Source organism: Quercus robur, chromosome 2, assembly GCF_932294415.1.
Source record: "Quercus robur chromosome 2, dhQueRobu3.1, whole genome shotgun sequence".
Taxonomy (NCBI): domain Eukaryota; kingdom Viridiplantae; phylum Streptophyta; class Magnoliopsida; order Fagales; family Fagaceae; genus Quercus; species Quercus robur.
In genome coordinates, this window is record NC_065535.1 from 24806092 (window position 1) to 24829920 (window position 23829).

Here is a 23829-nt window from a genome sequence, read left to right on the forward strand (position 1 = left end):
TTAGATTTGGTTTTCCCTCGAACCAAACCTAATTACCCTTACAAAGAAATAACTATACCTCAAATCCACTAATTCATTTTTTCGAATTCCCATTTTGGTTACAAATTCCTCAATTAGCAGAAAAAATAAACAGAGATATAGAGATAAATATCATGTTATTAAATAAAAATCCAAAGAGATAACTTTAAAAAAATATATATATATGACTCACGGAACTTGTGAATTGTGATCTTTCATAACAATTAATATTCTATTTTCCCACGTTACAACATTTTTGGAGTGCCAGAGTCCTTTCTAGTGGGTGCTATTAAAATGGTCAGTTTTTGCTCAAAATTTTGCAATATTTGACTGTAATTTGAACATGATAATAAGAACTTTTATAAAGTGATGCAATCTTAATCATGGGCTCATGCTTTGCGTGGAAAGTGGAAGTTATCTCATGTACTTCAAGGACTTTGATCATGGTCTTCTTAATATGTTGCCAAAGAATAGGAATTTAGGTGCCACTGTTATTGCTGACTTCGTAAAAAAAAATGTGGTGATGCTCTACTTTGTCTTGAGGAGTTACCGTTGTGTTTTTTCTGCCTTAATATAGCGAATGATGCACTTCAGTTATAACTTATAAATCAATAAAGCTTTCTAACTTTAAATAAAACATTTTTTAAGGCCAAATATATTTCATCTTTTTCACTACAGTTCAACTCAAAGTAGCAGATTAGATCATTTAAAATATATACAACGCAATCCTTAAATCTCCATTCCTTTACCAATCTTTTTCCTTTCAGTATATGACTCTTTCCTAGTTTCAAAATAGAAAATCATTGAAGGCAGCTAAGTAAATTAACCTATGTATGAAAAATATGTTATAATCTACACTTATACTACATTTTGTATGATGATTCCATTGTTATATAATTGGCTATTTATTTTTATTAATGTAATTAATTTTTCTTTCAATCTTGTTTTTAATTTTGCCTCACCTGAATTGAAATCCTAGCTCCGTTACCGCCAACATACCATCCCTTTTGAAATAGGATTTTTAATTTTTTTAAATGAATAGTCCCTTTACAGTTTTTTTTTTTTTTTAAAATATTTTTCTTGTTTGAATTAATGGAGAGAAGCAAAGAGCTTTTATTCATTAAGGAAAGACAAAAAAAGCTATTTTGATTCTTACATTTTTGGATTATTGTCAATTTAGTTCATGTTATTTTCAATTTGTAGTCAATTTTTATTAATGAGTTAACGATAAAGATCAAATAAGCTGCAAATTAAAAATAACATGAAATAAATTGACGGTTAATTATTAAAACATAAAAAGCAAATTGACAATGACACCAAAATAGAATTTTCACCCAAGAAAACTGTAATATCTTTCTTTTGCCAAATCACTTTCTAGGAAGCAAGAGTTTGTTCCAACCACACATGTTGCATGTGTATGTTTTGAACTAGTTTTTTATTTAAAAAATAATAATAATATTTATTTATTCTTTAAAAAATAATAAAAAAATTTAATTGTAAACAATTTTAAAAAAAAATGTGTAGTGTGTATATATATATATATATATATATTTGATGAACGTGTGTATATATATATATATATATATATATATATAAACAAACGTGATAGTTTATAAAACTACATATAAAGACTTTAGCAAAAAAAAAAAAACTACATATAAAGACATAAAGAAATACTGTTGACATTAAAAAAAAAACTATCAATTTATTAGTATTTCTTACTTATCAAAAAAACAAAAATACTAATAAATTGATAATTTTTTTAATGTCAATAGTAAAGTGATGATGGGACAGTATCATGCCCATAACTCATAGACTGGCAGTGGCCTACAGACAAATATCACCTGGTGCATGCTGTGATATAGGAGTAAGTGGAAACTGGAAAGTATAGAATAAAGCGGGAGGAATGGCAATGAAGAATGAGAAGAGCAAGATCCTGGTATTTGGGGGAACTGGCTACATAGGAAACTACATGGTGAAGGCAAGCATCTTCTTAGGCCATCCAACTTACGTTTATGCTCGTCCTATCACCCCACAAACAACTCCTTCCAAAATAGACCTACACAAGTATTTGCAGTCCATGGGTGTCACCATTGTCCAAGTAATCTCTCTCTCTCTCTCTCTCTCTCTCTCTCTCAGCAGCAGCAACAATAATTCATTAAAGGAACTATATATATATGTTCAATTGAGACATGCAGGGAGAACTCAACGAGCAGGAGAAGATTGTATCAGTACTTCGGGAAGTGGACATAGTTATCTCCACGTTGGCATATCCTCAAGTTCTTGACCAACTCAAAATCATAGATGCAATCAAAGTTGCTGGTAATATAAAGGTACCCATTCCCTCTTGGAAGTTTTGGTGAGGACTATGCCAGCTCAATTTCGTAAAGGTTTACCTTCAAAAGGAAAATTTCTCTAATTCAATGTACTGTGGTTTTTGTCGGTTTATATAAAATTATTTTAGTGTATTTTTAGTTAAAGGACTTACTTATTATATTATTTCATTTGTTTAAATGATACACATCAATAGTTTATATCACTCGTAATAGATCAGAGTAAAACTCTATCCACCAAAGTTGTTTGAAACGTATTCTATGCTTATAATTACAAAATGATATATCTTCTAATTATAATATTTTTGTATCATACAATAAGCAAGTAATTTTTTAATTATTAAAAAAAATATGTTGCATGTATAACATATATGACTGTAAGTGTGTATAAAACTATGACCTACACATTTCGAGTAGAGCTGAAAGTCTTAACGGCACCCATAAAATATTTTTACATTTTCATCTTCAAGTTGCATAACTTTCAAACAATTAATTGTTGAAGGCATCAATAAAACAACTTTTCCACTCACGCTATCCTTTTGCGATTTGATCCAAAAAGATGCAAATTTATTCTAGTTCGATGGTTTAAGTCCAAAGGTTTTTTTTTTTAATATATATATATACACACACACTTAAATACTCAATCTTAATCATTTTTTTTTTCTAATGGCCTCTCAGAGATTCCTTCCATCAGATTTTGGATGCGAAGAGGACAGGGTAACCCCTCTACCCCCTTTCGAAGATTTTCTAGATAAAAAGAGAAAGATCAGGAGGGTAATAGAAGCAGCTGGGATCCCTTACACATTTGTGTCAGCAAATTGTTTTGGTGCATATTTTGTCAATTACTTGCTTCGCCCACATGAGAAAAAAGACGATGTTGTAGTTTATGGAAGTGGCAAAGCAAAGGGTATGCCTATAATTAACTTTCTTTTACCCAAAACATTCTTAAATTAAATTGGATAAAATTATGTTTGCTCCTTAATTTATGTGTACTAATCACCTTTTGTGAAATTTCTAATGTATGTTTAGCGGTGCTAAATTATGAAGAAGATATCGCTTTGTACACTATCAAAGTTGCCAATGACCCTAGAACATGCAATCGAATTGTCCTTTATCGGCCCCCAAAGAACATTGTGTCACAACTCGGATTGATATCACTTTGGGAGAAGAAGACTGGTCGGAGTTTCAATAGGGTTTATGTCCCCGAAGAAGAATTGGTTCGACTCTCTGAGAGTATGTTGGAACTGCACTTGCACTTAAAAGTGTTTCTAATCTGTTATTTATTTCATTATTTCAACATCATTAATAAATTTACTAATTATGGCCGATAAATGTTTTTCCCACAATTATTAAGTATTATATTATTTGTAAATTCCAGTTAGTTTAACTGGTAAAATTTCTTCTTGTCGAATAAAAGATTTAAGGTTTATTTCTCATCTATACCAAAAATGTTTAACTTAATGATAGAAGTAATCATCATAAAGTAGAAACCATAGATTGAAATTAAAAAAGAATAAATACTAAAGATACAAACTGTGGGGCCCGGCCCAAAAATAATGGGCTATTCCACATTCAGGCCCATCCGAGGAGCGTCTTGTCCAAAGAAAAACCACATATGAAGCATTACTCGATCCCAATAACGCCAAGGAAACCTGTCCGAGGAGTAACTCCTCCTCGGACATCACGAAGCCCAGACGAGGAACTCTCCCCAGCCATTTCAGTTCATCCTCCCAACATATAAAATGAATAAAATCCAAAATATCTTATGGAAAGCTACCACCACATTAATTGCGCCCCAACCACCCTCTTGGCCGCATTAACGAGGAAAAGACCCCTGAACAGTACCACCTTGACCTCTGCAACTCACAAAGGGAGTGATGGGGCGTCTGATGAGACAGGCGCTCAAGTAGCTGCTTAGATGATCAACAGGTGTAAGGTTGAGATGAGAGGAGGAGAACTATATAATGTAGTGGAGTCCCTCAAAGAGAGGGACGGAAAAACTGCATTGGGAACTGAAGAAAGAGAATCATACAGGAGAGATTCATTCTTGTGTTTTTATCTTTTCTGCAAACAATACTGTCCATGTATCAGACCGAATAGGTTCACTGAGGCTAAGTTCTTTGACCCATCCTCTACAAATATTTATTGTGGGTTGCGCTTTGGGCCAAGGCCTGATCAATAGAAGTTGGGCCAGGAAAATCGTGCAACTACAATTGGCGCCGTCTGTGGGAAGAACTAAGGCATCAGCTAGTGCAACGGTCGAGCATGGCAGAACTAGGTCCGCACTAGGAGGATCCTCACCAAACTAACTCCCAACGGACACAACCCGCCGAGTCCCAGAGGCAAAATAACCCAACCAACCCAGGCGGCAGGGGGAATCGTGAGGGAAGTGTGCATACTCTCCGGACGAGCCAGAGTCACACTCAGATAGGAAGTCACGTGTCTCAGAGGCGAAATAGTCACCAGGCCATGCAGCGAGAGATAGATGACCTAAAAAGGAAGTTACGACGTGTGCAGCGAAGACGATCTCCCTCTGACTCAGGCGAGTCTTCTAATGCGGAGGACGTGAGTTACAGACAAAGGTCAAGGACCCCCCCAAGTGAAACTTTTTCTTACGAAAAGGAACCACGCCCTGTACGGAAGTATGAGAGCCCATCCAGCAAGGGTTCGGGGAACGACGCCATGAAGAAGGCGCTGGATCAGGTCTCGAGGTCACCCTTCACGAATAGAATCGAAGGGGCTAAGCTGCCAAGACGCTTCAACTAACCGGTGTTCGCCATCTATAACGGCAGAGCAGACCCGGTAGAGCACCTTGGGATCGATGGCAATGAGGTGGTTCAACAGCCTGAAGACAAACTCCGTAGGCTCCTACAAGCAGCTCACTCAAGCTTTTTGCTCCCGTTTTATTACAAACACTAGAGTCCCTCGACCTCTCAGTTCGCTACTATCCTTATCCATGCACGAAGGAGAAACCCTGAAAGCGTACTCGGATAGGTATTGGGAGGTGTATAACGATCTAGATGACAACCATGATAATGTTGCTATCAGCACGTTCAAAAGCGGCCTCCTCACCGAGCATGGCTTAAGGAAATCCCTCACCGGAAAACCAGTTACTGACGTCCAACAGCTAATGGATAGGATCGACAAGTACAAAAGAGTAGAGGAAGATCAGCTGCAAGGGAGGGGAAAGGAGAAGATTATCCCCCCCAAAGCAAATGATTTCAGGACGGAACGTCACAATCCTGGTCAGCCGAGGAGAGAATTTCCGCGACAGGCTGGGCAGAGCAACCCGCAAACAGTGAATGCCGTATTCAGAGAGCCAGTACAACAGGTACTGGAGAAAGTAAGGGATGAACCCTATTTCAGGTGGCCGGGAAAGATGGCTGGAGACCCTTCCAAACGTAACCAGAACCTGTATTGCCACTATCATCGGGACCATGGGCATACTACTGAGGACTGCAGGAATCTGTGGAATCACCTAGATCAATTGGTCCGAGAAGGAAAGTTACGTCACCTGCTGCACCCATCGAGCGGCCATCCCGGCCAAGCAGCACAAGAGCCTCGAAGGGACGTGTCTTTAAGACCCCCCACCGAGACGATACATGTCATCCTCACTGCACCAGGAAGAACCGGGCCACCCATCCCCAGGGTATTAGCTGTTGATCGCCTCCCCTTCGAGGGCAGGCAAAGGGAGCCCAAAAGGCCAAAAAAGGGAAGCTCCTTGATACTGGGATTCTCGGATGAGGATAAGAGAGGAACTGTTCAACCTCACGATGATGCCTTGGTGGTCACATTGCGGATTGGGGGCTTCGATGTGAAAAGGGTGTTAGTAGACTCGGGAAGTGCGGTGGAGATAATGTACCCTGACCTATACAAGGGGCTGAACTTGAAGCCGGAAGATTTGACAGCTTATGACTCCCCCCTTCTCAGCTTCGAGGGAAGGATTGTTACGCCAAAAGGGCAAATCCGACTACCCGTACAGACTGGAGCAGAAGTGGTGGAGGTGAATTTTATCGTGGTCGACGCTTATTCACCCTACACCGCGATAGTTGCAAGGCCATGGATCCACTCCCTAGAGGCCGTGACCTCCACACTTCACCAAAAAGTAAAATACCCATCGAGAGGACAAGTAGAAGAGATCCGAGGAGATCAGGCCGTAGCCAGGAAGTGTATGGTGGCCGCCATTTTACATCGGCCCTTAGTCAAGTCCTCGGTCCCAGAGAGCTTATAGCAACCAGCCTCCTCGGCAGGGCAAGACGATGGGATGGCCGAGGAGATAAGGTGTGAAAGTCTAGATAAGATTGCTGTCAACGATGACCTGGAGAAGTTCTTTCAGGTCGGCTCCGAATTGCCCTCTCAAGAAAAGGAGGAACTGGTCGGATTTCTCAGAGAAAATGTCGATGTATTCGCATGGGACGCCTACGACGCCCCGGGAGTTGATCCTAGCCTCATTTGTCACCACCTGAACGTTAACCCCTCTTCCATTCCGAAGAAGCAACCACCCCGACGCCCTTCAAAGGAACACGCTAGTGCCGTAAGGGACGAAGTGGCAAAATTGAAAAGAGCAGGGGCTATCAAAGAGGTCTTTTATCCCGAATGGTTGGCGAACACGGTGGTGGTAAGGAAGAAGACAGGGAAGTGGAGGGTCTGCGTGGACTTCACGGACCTGAACAAGGCGTGCCCCAAGGACCCATTCCCCCTACCCCGAATCGATCGATTGGTGGATGCAACCGTGGGGCACCCTCGAATGAGCTTCCTGGACGCCTTCCAGGGCTATCATCAGATACCCCTAGCGCTAGAGGACCAAGAGAAAACGGCTTTCATGACGCCCATCGGAAATTATCATTATAAGGTGATGCCGTTCGGGCTAAAGAACGCGGGCTCAACCTACCAAAGGATGATGACTCGGATGTTCGAGCCACAACTGGGCAAGATCATTGAGGTTTATATAGACGATATGGTTGTGAAGAGTAAAAGGGTGTCCGAGCACGTGAAAGACCTCGGAATAGTCTTCGCTATCTTAAGGGAGCATCGGTTGCGGCTGAATGCCTCCAAATGTTCATTCGGGGTCGGGTCTGGGAAATTCCTAGGGTACATGGTCACCCACAGGGGAATAGAAGTAAGTCCCGACCAAATCAAAGCCATCAACAGCCTACAGACTCCTCGGAATCCGAAGGAGGTGCAGAAGCTCACTGGCATGATTGCGGCGTTAAACCGGTTCATATCGCGATCGGCGGATCGATGTCGGCCTTTTTACCTCCTGATAAACAAGTGGAAAGATTTCAAATGGTCGGAGGATTGCGTTCAGGCCTTCCAGCAGCTTAAGGACTACCTGTCCCGGCCACCCATCATGTCCAGTCCTGAGGCAGATGAGGTGCTGTTTGCCTACATCGCCGTAGCTCCCCACGCTGTAAGCCTGGTACTAATACGGGATGATAATGGGGTGCAGCGACCGGTGTACTATGTGAGCAAATCACTACATGAGGCCGAGGTGCGATACCTACCTTTAGAAAAGGCAATTCTGGCAATAGTGCATGCAACCCGGAAGCTTCCTCATTACTTTCAGGCGCATACGGTCATCGTTCTAACTCAGCTTCCCCTTCGAGCCGTGCTTCGAAGCGCTGACTACACAGGAAGGATCGCCATGTGGAGTGCTCTTTTGGGGGCCTTTGATATTAAATATATGCCCAGACCCTCCGTCAAAGGACAGGTCCTCGCAAACTTGGTAGCGGAGTTTGCCGAGCCCTCTATAGAAACAATGACCGAGAAGAAAGACCTGGGTGGAAAATTGGTTGGCGTAATTTCAGCAGGGGGGACCATGCATTGGAAGGTCTACGTGGATGGCGCGGCCAACCAGAGAGGATCAGGAGTTGGGATAGTTTTAATATCGCCGGACGGCGCTGCCATTGAAAAATCGTTAAGACTCGGATTCTCGGCTACGAACAACGAAGCCGAATACGAAGCCTTACTTCAGGGGATGGCGATGGTTCAAAGATTGGGTGGAAGAATAATAGAAGCATTCTCGGACTCCAAATTAGTGGTCGGACAAGTGATGGGCGAGCTTGAAGCTCGAGATACTAGGATGCAAGAGTATCTGGGACAAGTCAAACGGCTACAGACGAGTTTTGAATCCTTTAGTCTGACGCACATTTCCAGGAGCGTAAACACCCATGCAGACTCACTGGCCACTCTCGCCACGTCCTCGGCGCATAATCTGCCACGAATGATCCTTGTTAAAGATCTATCACAGGCAAGTCCCATCCGCGGAAACCCGGCTCAAGTCCATCAGATCAGAAAAAGTCCCAGCTGGATGGACCCCATAAAGAGCTTCCTCCAAATTGACATCTTACCGGAGGAAAAACTGGAAGCCGAGAAGATACGCAGGAATGCTCCTCGGTTCTGGCTATCAGAGGACCACAAATTATATCGACGCTCTTACTCTGGACCGTACCTACTCTGCATACATCCAGAAGAGTCCGAATCTTTACTTGAGGAGTTACACGAGGGGACTTGCGGAAGCCACACCGGAGGAAGGTCGCTGGCGCACAGGGCACTCACCCAAGGGTACTGGTGGCCGAACATGCAAAGAGAGGCCCAAGAATACGCTAAGAAGTGCGACCAATGCCAAAGATTCGCCCCGAATATCCACCAACCCGGAGGGGTCCTCAACCCCCTCTCTAGCCCATGGCCGTTCGCACAATGGGGCCTTGATATAGTCGGGCCTTTCCCCAAAACTGCGGGGAACAAGCGATACATAATAGTCGGAACTGATTACTTCACTAAATGAGTGGAAGCTGAACCTTTGGCCAACATTAGGGACGTGGACGCCCAAAAATTCATCTGGAAGAACATCATCACCCGCTTCGGGACTCCGCGTACACTCATTTCCGACAATGGTCTGCAGTTCGACAGTAGGAACTTTAGGGAGTATTGCCGCGACTTTGGAATCATTAACCGATATTCCACCCCCGCCTACCCTCAAGGAAATGGGCAGGTTGAGGCCGTGAACAAGGTCATAGTGAACGGACTGAAGAAAAGTCTGGATGAGGCAAAGGGGAGATGGGTAGAAGAACTCCCCCACGTCTTATGGACTTATCGGACGACGCCACGACGATCGACTGGTGAAACCCCCTTCTCGATGACTTATGGGGCTGAGGCCGTGCTCCCGATCGAGAACAACTTTCCCACACTAAGGTCTAGATCGTTTACCCCAAACGATAACGACGAGTTATTGGAACGGAGTCTGGACCTAGCTGAAGAAAGAAGGGAAAAAGCGATGATTCATATGGCCTATTATCACCAGAAGCTGAAACAAGGATATGATGCTAACGTCAAACTGCGGCCTCTGGGTCCAGGTGATCTCGTGATGAGGAAGATTCTTGGCAGCGCAAAGAACCCCTATTGGGGCAAGTTGGGGCCCAATTGGGAGGTACCATACCGTGTCACATCCATGGCCGGAATAGGCGCCTACTACCTAGAAGATTTGGATGAAAAAGCTGTACCTCGACCATGGAATGTAAATAATCTCAGAAGATATTGTTATTAATGAGAATGGCTTAGCATACGTTTTCTTTCATGACTATCCGCTGCTTACTGGTCTACATGACACTATTCATAAGTTTTAAACAGAACCTAAGTCCTGCATGGCTCCTCGGACCACAGACTTAGGGGAAATTATTACTTAAGACAACTATTCATAAGTTTTAAACAGAACCTAAGTCCTGCATGGCTCCTCGGACCACAGACTTAGGGGAAATTATTACTTAGGGCAACTATTCATAAGTTTTAAACAGAACCTAAGTCCTGCATGGCTCCTCGGACCACAGACTTAGGGGAAATTATTACTTAAGGCAACTATTCATAAGTTTTAAACAGAACCTAAGTCCTACGTGGCTCCTCGGACCACAGACTTAGGGGAAATTATTACTTAAGGCAACTATTCATAAGTTTTAAATAGAACCTAAGTCCTGCATGGCTCCTCGGACCACAGACTTAGGGGAAATTATTACTTAGGGCAACTATTCATAAGTTTTAAACAGAACCTAAGTCCTGCACAGACTTAGGGGAAATTATTACTTAGGGCAACTATTCATAAGTTTTAAACAGAACCTAAGTCCTGCATGGCTCCTCGGACCACAGACTTAGGGGAAATTATTACTTAAGACAACTATTCATAAGTTTTAAACAGAACCTAAGTCCTGCGTGGCTCCTCGGACCACAGACTTAGGGGAAATTATTACTTAAGGCAACTATTCATAAGTTTTAAACAGAACCTAAGTCCTGCATAGCTCCTCGGACCACAGACTTAGGGGAAATTATTACTTAGGGCAACTATTCATAAGTTTTAAACAGAACCTAAGTCCTGCATGGCTCCTCAGACACAGACTTAGGGGAAATTATTACTTAAGGCAACTATTCATAAGTTTTAAATAGAACCTAAGTCCTGCATGGCTCCTCGGACCATAGACTTAGGGGAAATTATTACTTAGGGCAACTATTCATAAGTTTTAAACAGAACCTAAGTCCTGCATGGCTCCTCGGACCACAGACTTAGTGGAAATTATTACTTAGGGCAACTATTCATAAGTTTTAAACAGAACCTAAGTCCTGCATGGCTCCTCGGGCCACAGACTTAGGGGAAATTATTACTAAGTCCTGCATGGCTCCTCGGACCACAGACTTAGGGGAAATTATTACTTAAGGCAACTATTCATAAGTTTTAAACAGAACCTAAGTCCTGCATGGCTCCTCGGACCACAGACTTAGGGGAAATTATTACTTAGGGCAACTATTCATAAGTTTTAAACAGAACCTAAGTCCTGCATGGCTCCTCGGACCACAGACTTAGGGGAAATTATTACTTAGGGCAACTATTCATAAGTTTTAAACAGAACCTAAGTCCTGCATGGCTCCTCGGACCACAGACTTAGGGGAAATTATTACTTACGGCAACTATTCATAAGTTTTAAACAGAACCTAAGTCCTGCATGGCTCCTCGAACCACAGACTTAGGGGAAATTATTACTTAGGGCAACTATTCATAAGTTTTAAACAGAACCTAAGTCCTGCATGGCTCCTCGGACCACAGACTTAGGGGAAATTATTACTTACGGCAACTATTCATAAGTTTTAAATAGAACCTAAGTCCTGCATGGCTCCTCGGACCACAAACTTAGGGGAAATTAATACTTAAGGCAACTATTCATAAGTTTTAAACAGAACCTAAGTCCTGCATGGATCCTCGGACCACAGACTTAGGGGAAATTATTACTTAAGGCAACTATTCATAAGTTTTAAACAGAACCTAAGTCCTGCATGGTTCCTTGGACCACAGACTTAGGGGAAATTATTACTTATGATAGATTGGGAGATTATTACTTAAAGAAAATCATTTTAATGTGTGCGCACAGTCTAGCACCATCGCAACCCTCAAATGCGCAGCCCAAAAACCCATTTTTATTTTGACCGTTTACCTGTATCTACATCGTTGCAAATGTTTAAAAGAGAGCGCTACTGACATACATCCATAGTAAGCAAAACGAACATTTTATATTAATATTCCGAGTACATTAGAAAGAGAGGTCCTTACAAAAGAATGGAAAAATAAGACGACTCTCATTCAAAAAAAAAAAAAAAAAAAAAAAAAAAAGAGAGTACAAAGATCAAAAGCCTAAAAGGCTAAGCCTTAGCAGGAGGATCTTCTTTCTGCTCGGGCTGAGGAGGAGGAACCTCGATGGTAGAGTCTGCGGCGGGATCCTTCGCCATATCAGGCACAAGGACGGCATCAGGCACCGCCAGGTCCTGCTCTGAAGCGACTTGGGCGTCATCAGGATTCTCTCGGATCTCCTGAGGATAGAAGATGCTCTCGGGCAGTCTTAGTGCCGAATCCGCAGGAACTCCTGCAGCATCGAGAGCATGAGCCCATGAAATACTGCAGTAATCCCTGCACACCTCGGGGATCTCCTCGGATAGCCTGGCCTCCGTCTCTTCAGCCCCGAGCTGGTGAGCAGCATTCTTCTCGGCCTCAATAGCCTCTCGGATTAGCTGGGCCTCCTCTTTGACCCGCCTCAGCTCATCCTCAACTTTTTGCAGGGCAGTCTTGAGATCCTGCACTGCCTGCCTCTCGGTGGCGAGGTTAATCTGTGTCGAGTACAGCTCTTTGCGCTGGTCCTCCGCCTGGGTCTCGGCACTCTTCAAACCAGCCTCTGCACTTTTGCGCCGGTTCTCCGAATCCTTGAACTCGTCCGTGAGTTTAAGGTGCTCGTGCTTGAGGGACCCCAAGGTTTTCTCCATCTCCGTCCGAGCTTGGGTCTCAGCCTCAGCTCGACTACGGCTATCACGGCAAAACTCTTCAGCCACGAACACCTGCTGAGTAATCTACGAACGAAACAAGATTGTTTTAAAAAAAAAAATATCTAACTGGGGTAAGTAAATTAATAAAACAGTAAAAGGATTACTTACCATCGCGAGATCCCTTTTAAGGGATAGGAAGAGCTCGGGCTGAGAGAACCGCCTATAGGCCTCCATGTCCCGAGGGAGGAGTAAGGGTTGCTCTAAGGCATCCGCCACGTACCCTGCCCGGCCTCGGTTATACTCTCGGACCGAAGCATTGAAAGGGATGGCAACCCCATCCAGCTCCAACTTGGGGTTCCATGCACGAGGGGTAGCGCGCACTTCAGTAAGGTTCTCCTCATCCCGGCTCTCCGAGGAGTTACCCTTTCTGCTCCTTGGCGCCCGTGTGGTTTTTTGCTGCTTGGTCGGCTGGGCAATCACCTCACCTTCCTCAGGAGTGTCAACCGGCCTCTTCTTCCTCAAGTCCGGATTAACCTTAAGGCCAGGGTCCGAAACGCCCTGAGGGACCACGGGGGGAAGGGTTTTGACCTGTGATGGAGTTGGTCCCTTCGATGACTGACCCTTCGATGACTGACCTTTCCCTCGGGAGGACATCAGCTCCTTTAGAGACTTTCCCTTTCCTGCCATGGGCCCTGCCTCTTCGTCTGAAGTATCGTCCGAGCAGATAATGATTGAGGGAACACCAACTGCGGAATGTTGGTCCTGCTCTGCTTCGGGATTAGAAAGTTCCACCAAGGGGTTTTGCTGAATTTCCTCCTCGAAGTAAAACTGGTCTATCTCTTCCTCAAGGGAAAGACGAGATGATTCAGCTTCTTCTTCAACCAAAACAGCAGCGCCAGGCTCGTTTACCGGAGGTAGCTGCTCTGCTAAGTAGGGATTTCTGACACCAGGCAACACAACTAGTGGCAGATCGTGTTGAGCTAGGAACCCGTCCTTGGACACGTCAATCCTAGCCAGCCTCGGACTGCCAGCCCTTATAGCGTGACCGATTGCCTGGAAAGCGCTGCTCAGAGGTTGATAGCCCAGAACCAGATGGGCCGCACGCAACTGTCCGTCCTCGGCAACGTAAATCTCCGACCTAAGAAGATAGTTCAACGCTGGCACGTTCACAAAGTTTATCCGAGGAGCGACGTGAACTTTGTCTGCAAACAACCAAGAAAAGTGGGGTTAGTCCATGAAATTTTCCAATTACAAAGAAAGCAAGAAAAATAACCCCTCCATACTAAATCCTTTCCCAAAAAGGACCGATCCTAAAAGCGCCGCACCTGGGTTTCCTGCCCGAGTTGGACAATGAATACCGTCAAACCACTCCCCAGAAGCAATGAGGAAGTCATTCTTCACGGTCTTATTAGATACTGGGAGACAAGAGATCAACCTAACGTCCTCGTTCCGGGATTTAAGATAATACCCATCATCCCCGAGGCGGTGACATTCGTACAGATGAGCCACATCGTGCCAAGTAAGGCCTAGATTCATCCGCTCGTCTAAGACATCTACACAGGCTAGTATCTTGAACATATTCGGGGCACACTGATACGGCGTCAACCTATGGTTGAACAGGTATTCCCTTGTAATCCTACGCATGGGAAGTGTCATCCCTCCCTCTATGAAAGCAATCATGGGGATAACGACTTCTCCCTCACCTCTATCTGTCAATACTCCTTCAAGAGGACAGTACCGCAGCCCAACCCCCGGGGGAATGTGGTATTTAGCCCTAAAGGCCTCCATAGCGGCTGGAGTTTTTACTAATTTTTCGAATCTACCCATCTGAACTGAACTGGGGAAATGAAACTAAAGACCGAGAAGAAAAGTAAAGTCCGAGGAGGGAATTGAAACGGCAAGAAGAACGAAATGTACTGGTACCTTCACAAAACGCTCAATGGGACGCCTGGAAATCTCTCTTGGACGAAACGCTTCACAAAAAACGGCTACGGTGGCGTAACGGACGCAAATGTTCGTATATCTCTGGGATTCGATGGAGTTCTCTGGAGTCCTTTGAGGTTTATGAAATACATATAAAAAGAAGGGACTGAACCCTTCTGACGTCTTATATAACCTGGAGGAGAGAGAAAAGATCACTCCTGCCTAAAAATACGAGAAAAAACGATGGCCGTTCGATCCACGCCACGCCGTTGGATGAAGGGAACATAACGCCTCCAAAAGTTAATGGCCGCGCCTCGTAAATTGTAGCGCGTCAAAAGTAACGATCCGCACGCGCGCCACACGATCTCCTTATTTCCATCCTCTTACAAACATCAAAACCCCGCTTTTCTCCTCGGAAGGAGATAAAAACCGGAGTTTTGAGGGGCTATTGTGGGGCCCGGCCCAAAAATAATGGGCTATTCCACATTCAGGCCCGTCCGAGGAGCGTCTTGTCCGAAAAAAAACCACATATGAAGCATTACTCGATCCCAATAACGCCAAGGAAACCTGTCCGATGAGTAACTCCTCCTCGGACATCACGAAGCCCAGACGAGGAACTCTCCCCAGCCATTTCAGTTCATCCTCCCAACATATAAAATGAATAAAATCCAAAATATCTCATGGAAAGCTACCACCACATTAATTGCGCCCCAACCACCCTCTTGGCCGCATTAATGAGGAAAAGACCCCTTAACAGTACCACCTTGGCCTCTGCAACTCACAAAGGGAGTGATGGGGGCGTCTGATGGGACAGGCGCTCAAGTAGCTGCTTAGATGATCAACAGGTGTAAGGTTGAGATGAGAGGAGGAGAACTATATAATGTAGTGGAGTCCCTCAAAGAGAGGGACGGAAAAACTGTATTGGGAACTGAAGAAAGAGAATCATACAGGAGAGATTCATTCTTGTGTTTTTATCTTTTCTGCAAACAATACTGTCCATGTATCAGACCGAATAGGTTCACTGAGGTTAAGTTCTTTGACCCATCCTCTACAAATATTTATTGTGGGTTGCGCTTTGGGCCAAGGCCTGATCAATAGAAGTTGGGCCAGGAAAATCGTGCAACTACACAAACTATTTTACAAATTTTTTTACAAAATACTGATGTGGTGAATGATTATTGGTAAATAAAAAAATAATATTAATTGTGAACCTAAATGAAAATTAATAAGAGGTTGGTCACATCAAGATTTTATAAAAATGTAAAATAATTTATGCATGTAACATTACTCATTAAAAAAAATAAAAATAAAAATTATACCATATATATATATATATATATATATATATTATTATAAAATAACTAAAATTTAAAATGGAAAAAAATTAGACAGATGGTATATTATAATTGGTGGAAATGTGGAACATAAAATGGGACTGATGACTTTTATTCCTACGTATGCGTATAAGCGTATATCTATTTCACTTTTAAATAGTGATTTCATTAATTAATTGATTAACTTATAACTGTTATTTTGTGGACGTTGCTGCAGCCACACCAGCTCCAAATAACATTCCAGTGTCTATCCTTCACAGCATATTTGCAAAGGGCGAGCTGATGAACTTTGAGCTAGGGGAGGACGACATTGAGGCTTCAAGTCTATATCCGGATTTTGAATACACAACAATTGATCAACTTCTTGATATTTTTCTTGTTAATCCCCTGAAGCCCGCAATTGCTGCATTTGAATGAGAGAGAGAGAGAGATGTAATAAGTTGTTCTTGGCGGTTGTTGAACACAAATAGTGCACTTTGTTCACTTTTATTTCGTGTTCAGCGTAATGACTTGTTAATAAAATTAGCTGAATGTTTTTAATTTCTAGACTTACTCCCAAGAACTATCTCACCCCTTATAACTTCAAGTAAAAATCAAGTAACTTGCAACATGTCATACTAAGATTAATTTGCCATATATTATAATTTTATTATTATTATTAATTAGCCATATAAATTCTTGACATGTGGGAGGGACAAAAATGTGAGAAGATGGCCAGTGATGCCCAAGCAAGTATGCATATGTTATGTATATTTGCGGAATATTTCAAGGGCTTAAGACTCACACATCAGTGAAGATAGCAAAATTCCTGTCACTGATATCCCTATTGTATACTCTTTGTACAATTTTAAATAAGCTTTCTACCAATGAGGCAAGGACAGGATTGGACAAAGAGTGCCTTGTACTCATCCTATCCTCTCTTTGAGAGGCAGCGGTGGGGTCACCTTAAATATAACAAAAATTTTAAGTTTTAAAATAGTGATGATAATAAAAATAATAATAAAGAGTTTGTTATCATCTTATCCTCTTTTGAGACAGTGGTGGAGCTAGAAAAGATTTTCAGGAGGTCACCCTAAATATAACAAAAATCTTAAGTTTTAAAATAACAATAATTAATAATATTATATTAATTATAAAGGGTGAGTTGATGAACTTTGAGCTGGGGGGAGGACGACATTGAGGCTTCAAGGCTTTATCCGGATCTTGAATACGCAACAACGACTGACTTCTTGATATTTTTCTTGTTAATCCCCCGAAGCCCACAATTGGTGCATTTGAATGAGGGAAAGGCCAGTGAGACATGGAATAAGTAGTTATTGGCAGTTGTTGAACACAAATAGTGCACTTTGTCCACTTGTATTTCGTGTTTCAGCATAATGACTTCTAAATAAAATTTGCTGAATATTTCTATTTCTTGACCTTTTCCCGTTTATTCTTGTCCTTTGTTTCCCGTCCTCTCACATATATATATATATATATATATATATATATATATGGGGTTGGATTCAAGTTACACATAATATAATTTTAAATAATATTATACTATTCAATATTTTTTAATTAGATGCAAATTTTGATAAATTTACTGTTAGATTACATTATCTTCATATATTTTTCATGCTTGCAAAATTTCAATGTAATAAAAAATTAATAGTCATGTCATCAATCAATTTTTTAAATTCAAGTTTTTGTACTTTAAAATAATGCATAAAAGATGATTTTATGGATCAAATGGTAAATAATATTCAATTGGCATGATTGTTAAGCACATATAGAATATGTAATTCAACGGTGAGATTTTCAAAATATGAATTCTATAATAAGTTATTAGGTGATGTAACATTATTTAGAGTTACACCAAGTGTAACTTGAATCCAATCAGTGGTAGAGCCATAAAATTTTCCTGGATGGTATAATATTGTTTAGAGTTACACTAGGTGTAACTTGTAATATTGCTTAGAGTTATACTAGGTGTAACTTAAATCCAATCAGTGGTAGAGCCATAAAATTTTCCCAAGGGAGGCGAAGCCAAATGTATCATTATCTTTTGGTAATCTTAACACTCTCAATATAAATGCATATAAATTTATATTTGGAAAAAAAAAATTATTTGCAAAAGAGATTTACTTATATATTTTGCAAACTACATCCTTAAAATTTGGTGGTATTTGGATTTTACACCCTGGAGTTTCATAATTTGGATTTTACTTCTTGAAGTTTAGGGATATTTAGATTTTACCCCTTAAAATTTAGGTGTATTTGGATTTTACACCTCTAAATTCTGAAATTCAGGATGTAAAATTCAAAAATTCTCAAACTTTAAAAGGTAAAATCCAAATTCTAAAATATCAGGATGTAAAATCCAAACACCCAAAAACTTTAGGGTATAATCTAAATTTTGAAATTTTAGGATGCAAAATCCAAATGCCCTTAAACTTTAGGGATGTAATTTGCAATTTAGTCTATATATTTTTATAAACCTATGCTTTAAATACTCTTAAAATTAATGACTTATATATAACCAAAAAATTTTATAAACCTATGCTTTAAATACTCTTAAAATTAATGACTTATATATAACCAAAAAAAAAAGTTAATATATAAAAAAAAAAAAGACAAAAATAAATTAAAAAATATTTAAACTTTTTTAAAATAAAATAAAAAAGGTGGGTTCCAGTTAGCTCAACAGGTAAAGTCTCTAATAATTGAATAAGAGATTTGAGATTCAATCTCCGCCTACACCAAAAATTGATTGGTGTCTTAATCTAATGATAAATAGCTATCATTAGGAACGAACGCCATAAATTAAAATTACTGCTAAAAAATAAATAAATAAATAAAAGAGAACCATTACCTAAAATGTTTAATTTTTTAACATTAAAATAGAGAATGTGGAGCATATTTTCGGCCCCCTCGCGGTTCCAATAACAAAATGCCAAAAACATCACTTTTTGGACTTTTTTGTTTTTTCCGCCCAATGCACGTGAATTTGCCTTCTTTTATTATTATTATTATTATTTTTTTAGTTAAAATTATTATTATTATTATTGTTGTTGTTGTTGTTATTATTATTATTTTTGCAGTATGTGAATAAAAAAAGACCGAAAAGAAAATCACGTGATTGTATCCAGTGATTCAGGTTCGTCAGTTTCGAAAACGACTTGTACCAAATTTCTATAGTAAGTACTATTCATCCATCTTCCAATCTTGACGGCAATTGTTAGGGCTGGTTGGTAAAAGCATTCATAACAGTGGACTTAAAATTTTAGCTTTTTAACTCCTTCAAAAGTTACTTTATTTATTTTATCTATAGACATGTTATAGCAGTGGATCTATTTTAACTTTCAACACAATAAAATAATATAAACACCACAATAAAATAATATATCCTCTACACTAAAATAATATACCCTTTACAATAAAATAATATATCCTGCAACCAAAAAAAATCCACAGCACCGTCCACAATCACCTATACCATCAGCCCACCACCATCACCGGCCACAACTACCACAGCAACCACAACACAACATAGAAAAAAAACAAAACAAAACAAAACCACAACCACAACGGCTGGGACGACACCTATACCATCAGCCCATCACCAATACCATCAGCCCACCACCATCACCAGCCACAACCACCACGGCAACCACAACACAACATAGAAAAAAAAAAAACCACAACCACAGTGGTTGGGACGTTGTGGGGTGAGGCGATCGACGGCTGGAAAGGCGTAGGGTGAAGAGATCGACGGCTGGGAAGGCGTGGGGTGAGGCAATCGGCGGCTGGGAAGGCATGGGCTGAGGCGATTGGCAACTGAGACAGCGTGGGCTGAGGCGGCAGTAAACTAAGAGATGAGAGATAAGAGCTTGAGATAAACTGAGAGATGAGAGATGAGAGCTTGAGAGCTTTGGAAGCTTGAAAGTGACTAAGAGAGAAGACGGTGAGATAAAAGAAATGAAAAAAAAATAACCAAAGTAATATTATTTTAATCCAGGGTGAATAAACAATTTTTTTTTTTTTTTAGATGTCTGCTATAGTACACATCTAAAGATAGATGTGTACTGTAGCAATTCAGCTAAAATTTTTAGCTATGCCTCCATTGCTGCCTGGCCATTTTTGGTATAATGGTGGAGCTAAAATAGCATTATAACTATTTAGCTCCACTACTACAAATGCTCTAACTTTGGTATGGCTTCCTGCTATAGTATCATTTTACACGTGCTTAGTATTTCGGACTTTTAAATAGTTCTTTAAGTTTGTCAACTTTTTGGGACAATTTCAAATTCAATTTTATAGAGTTTTTATCTTCTTTTTTTTTTTTTTTTTGGTGGATTATAAATTATTTTTTATTGTGAATTCAAGTGAATTCAAGGTTATTTTTCAGAATTGTTTTTCTAAGGTGTTATTAAGAAACTTAAATTAATAATAATTTAGTAATAAGAGAATTTGAATTTATTAAATTATCAACAAAAAAAATGCAAAAATATGAAGTATTTTAAAAAATATATATGTGTGTGTATGAATTTTTACAATTTCCTTTTAAGAGTTTTCATATTTTGAAATAATTACATAATAGTTCATTATTAATTGCTATTGATGAACCCAATAATTTCCCTCGTCCAGGAGGGACAGGGGAAGGCGCTTTAAAGCAAGCATTGAATGCAGGACCGTTGGACAAACAACCGTTGAGGTCTCCATAACCCCTCATTAAACAACAAGGGAAATGTTACAAGGAGGCATTCAAGTTCCCATTAAATGACACCAATGGCTAGAAGAGAGAAAGCCCTATTTAAGATAAACCACACCTCAAGCAAAGGTACGAAAACAAACACACTGAGATCAAAGTTCTGAGATTGGCCTTTCACTCTAACTCTTATCTAACTTTACCATTGGAGACTTAGTGGTCGGCGCCACACTAGTGGCCACCACCACACTAGTGGCCACCACCACACCAGTGGCCACCTGAGCCAAGATCTCCCGTTCTAGTTTTTTGCAGGATTGCTGACGAAATTAGGCCACCCTTCATCTGGACAAACATCTAGACTGACAATTTTGTCATCATCAGTCATTATCTATTATTAATGTGTAGAGGTGTGACCATTTTATTTTTTTAAGTGTGTATAACATTTTTATTTTTATTCAATTGTTATTTCCTATTTGTTATTGTTTTTATAAAAAATATTTCATTGTTTTTATATAAAAAAATATTTTAAACTAAGGGTATGCTTGGTAGACTGTAATAGACATTGTAATATAATAGTTATTCTTATAGTTTAGTTATTTAGTAATATAGTTATGTTTTTATTACAGAGAATAGTCATTCTTTATGAATAGTTATTCTTTAAAATGAGGAATAATTATTTATCTCTAAAAAAGGATGTAATAGTTATTCCTTAGTAGGTGTATTAATTTTTACAATTAATATATTTGTAAATAAAAAAACTTTCTATATGCACATAACAATTATGAAAATAAAAATCATAAAAAATAACTAATCTCTCTTTCAAATTTAAAAAATATTATTTTTTAAGAAATATAATTATATGAGTAAGATATTTCCTAAAATATATCTTAAGTTTGATTTAAAATGTTTTTATTCTATTGTCTTTAGGGTTCTATTATTGTATTGTCACCAAACAAATAAATAGTAATAACCATTACATTACAACATTTTATATTCTTTGTAACATTTATTCTTATTCCTATATAATTACTATTACTGTCTACCAAATATGTCCTAAATAATAAAATTAAACCCATTGGCATTGTATTAATTATCAACCCATATAGCCACATTCATTTATACATAGATAATATACTAAGTATCTACTTAATCAATTAGGTACTTGAAACATCATTTATTTTTTTTAACAATATACACACATGTAACAAATTCTCTGTATTTTTTAATTATTAAATTATATAAAGTTATATTATATTTATAATATATACACACACTTTCACACACATCACAATTCACACAAATAATATTATGACAAAATAAATAAATGTATACAATCAGTATTACGCACATATATAATGTAGGAACAAGGGCCCAAAATAGTATATTGGGCCTTGAGCCTTATCCGAGGACATTGATAGATCTGAGGAGAAGCAAGTAGTTGTTAAACGTTCCCAGTTAAAGTCTCAAAGATGGGGAACAAGTGAGAGGTTGTTTGAATAGGAACTCCTTCTCGGATATGATGAATACAGTTCACAAGATATATTCAATCTGTTAGCGTAATCCTCCAAGAAGCTCCAATGATAGAGACGCGCTTCAGGAACATACAAGAAGAAAGGAAACCTAAAAATATCTAAGGAAAAGTTGTCACTACCGCATTAAATGCACTGCAGCTACTTTTCTGACCACATTTATGTGAAGAAGACCTCTGAACATTACTACCTTGGCTACCACAACTTACAGAAAACCAGAGAGGGTGTCTGATGGGACAGGTACTCAAGTAAGGGTTCGGATGATCAACAAGTGGAGGGTGAAGATGATCCAAAGAAGGATATATAAGGTGAAAGACTCTTCATGGATGAGGGATCGGAAAAAAGGGAAAGAGAACACTGTAGTAATCAAAATTGTCTCTGTATTTAAGTGTGATCAACATACATAATTATAACCTCCTCGAACTGAAAGTCTATTGATATCAATGATTCTTGTTTGTACCTGATTGTCATTTAATTCCATATTAGCCGTTGTTTAATTCGTTAGGACTTAGTTCTTCGACCCATTCTCTACAAATTTATTGTATTGGGCCTATTGGATCGAGATCCCATATCCTTTGGATTTGGGCCACAAATCGAGACTCTACATATAATATAAATTTATAATAAAGAGAGATACTGATTTAGATAGTTAAATAAAAAAAAGAGATGAGATGAGATGAGATTCATGAGAATGAAATTAGAAATCAAATCAAAGAGAGAAAGTGAGAGTATTCTATGTTGTTTTTGGTTTTGAGATGTACTGATCTATGTTTTTATTTGGTTTTGAATTTGGGCTGTGATCAGGGATGCAAAAATACTTTTAGGTGTAAATCAAACTAATAAAACAAATATTTTATACATATAATCTATATATATATATATATATATATATATATATAATTGAAACCTCTGAAACCCTCACAATTTTCCACGTCAGCACAATATTTAAATAAAATTATCATTTTTTTAATTATTTTTGTTTAGTCCAAACTTAACAAGGAGTGAAATTTTATTTCTCTAATAAGTCCAACTTAAACTCAAACTCATCAATATCATCTTATTATTTTTGGTGAAGATAATTGTGATTTTGGATTTTGTTTGTATATTAAACTTTTCTTTAGAGAGATCGGTATTGTTTGTGCAATCTGTTATAATTGGAGTAGTGAATCACATCCTCACGTATTTGATTTATTGCACACTTATCTTCACCAATATAATAAGATATTATCCTCAGTTATTATAGTTGGAACACGCCACTACTAAAAAATAAAACCCTAAACCTAGAACAATATAATCAGCTTATTCCGTTCACTCCCTTCTCATCAAAGCCTCTCTTCCCTGCAGTATCAAGATCTCTCTTAATCTCCTCCATCCAGTTTCGTTAAAGCTTTTGGTATTTGATGTTTGGTGTACCGACCTCAAGCTAAGGTATCTTTTTAATTGAAAGAGCTGGAAAATTTATTAATGAAGATTGTGGTCAGTATCTCTATACTATTCTTTTCTCACGTTTTTTCAATATTGTGCAATAAGAGTCTTGAACCATCATGTAGTAGTTAATTTAGTGCATTTTTTTGGCATTATATTATCTCAGACTCGTCCGTTTAGGGAGAGGACGGTTAGAAAATTTACCTTTTAGCTGTGATTGTCTTAATTATGTTTGTTGATATTGCCCTCTTTAAGTGATTGCTCCATCAACAAACAGCTTAAGA

At 39.4% G+C, this 23829-nt stretch overlaps 1 protein-coding gene across 2 annotated transcripts; it reads left to right on the forward strand.

The window, feature by feature from the left end:
- The first annotated feature begins 1835 nt into the window (after positions 1-1835).
- Positions 1836-16441, forward strand: LOC126713012 (eugenol synthase 1-like). 2 transcript variants are annotated; one of them, XM_050412599.1, is made up of 5 exons: positions 1836-2119; positions 2217-2351; positions 3030-3258; positions 3381-3584; positions 16162-16308. In XM_050412599.1, exons 1-5 carry the CDS (start codon positions 1925-1927, stop codon positions 16182-16184), a joined length of 786 nt encoding a protein of 261 aa, XP_050268556.1. In that variant the 5' UTR covers positions 1836-1924; the 3' UTR covers positions 16185-16308. The 2 variants fall into 2 exon arrangements, with proteins under 2 accessions (XP_050268556.1, XP_050268555.1); XM_050412598.1 differs by having other exon boundaries at positions 1840-2119; positions 16119-16441.
- The last annotated feature ends 7388 nt before the right edge of the window (positions 16442-23829 follow it).

Bases quoted from the DNA above. Each gene is read 5' to 3' on its own strand.
- LOC126713012 (XM_050412598.1), top strand. From the start codon at position 1,925: ATGGCAATGAAGAATGAGAAGAGCAAGATCCTGGTATTTGGGGGAACT. The intron at 2,352-3,029 runs GTACCCATTCCC...ATGGCCTCTCAG, and splicing joins AAGTTGCTGGTAATATAAAG to AGATTCCTTCCATCAGATTT. The intron at 3,585-16,118 runs GTATGTTGGAAC...ACGTTGCTGCAG, and splicing joins ATTGGTTCGACTCTCTGAGA to CCACACCAGCTCCAAATAAC.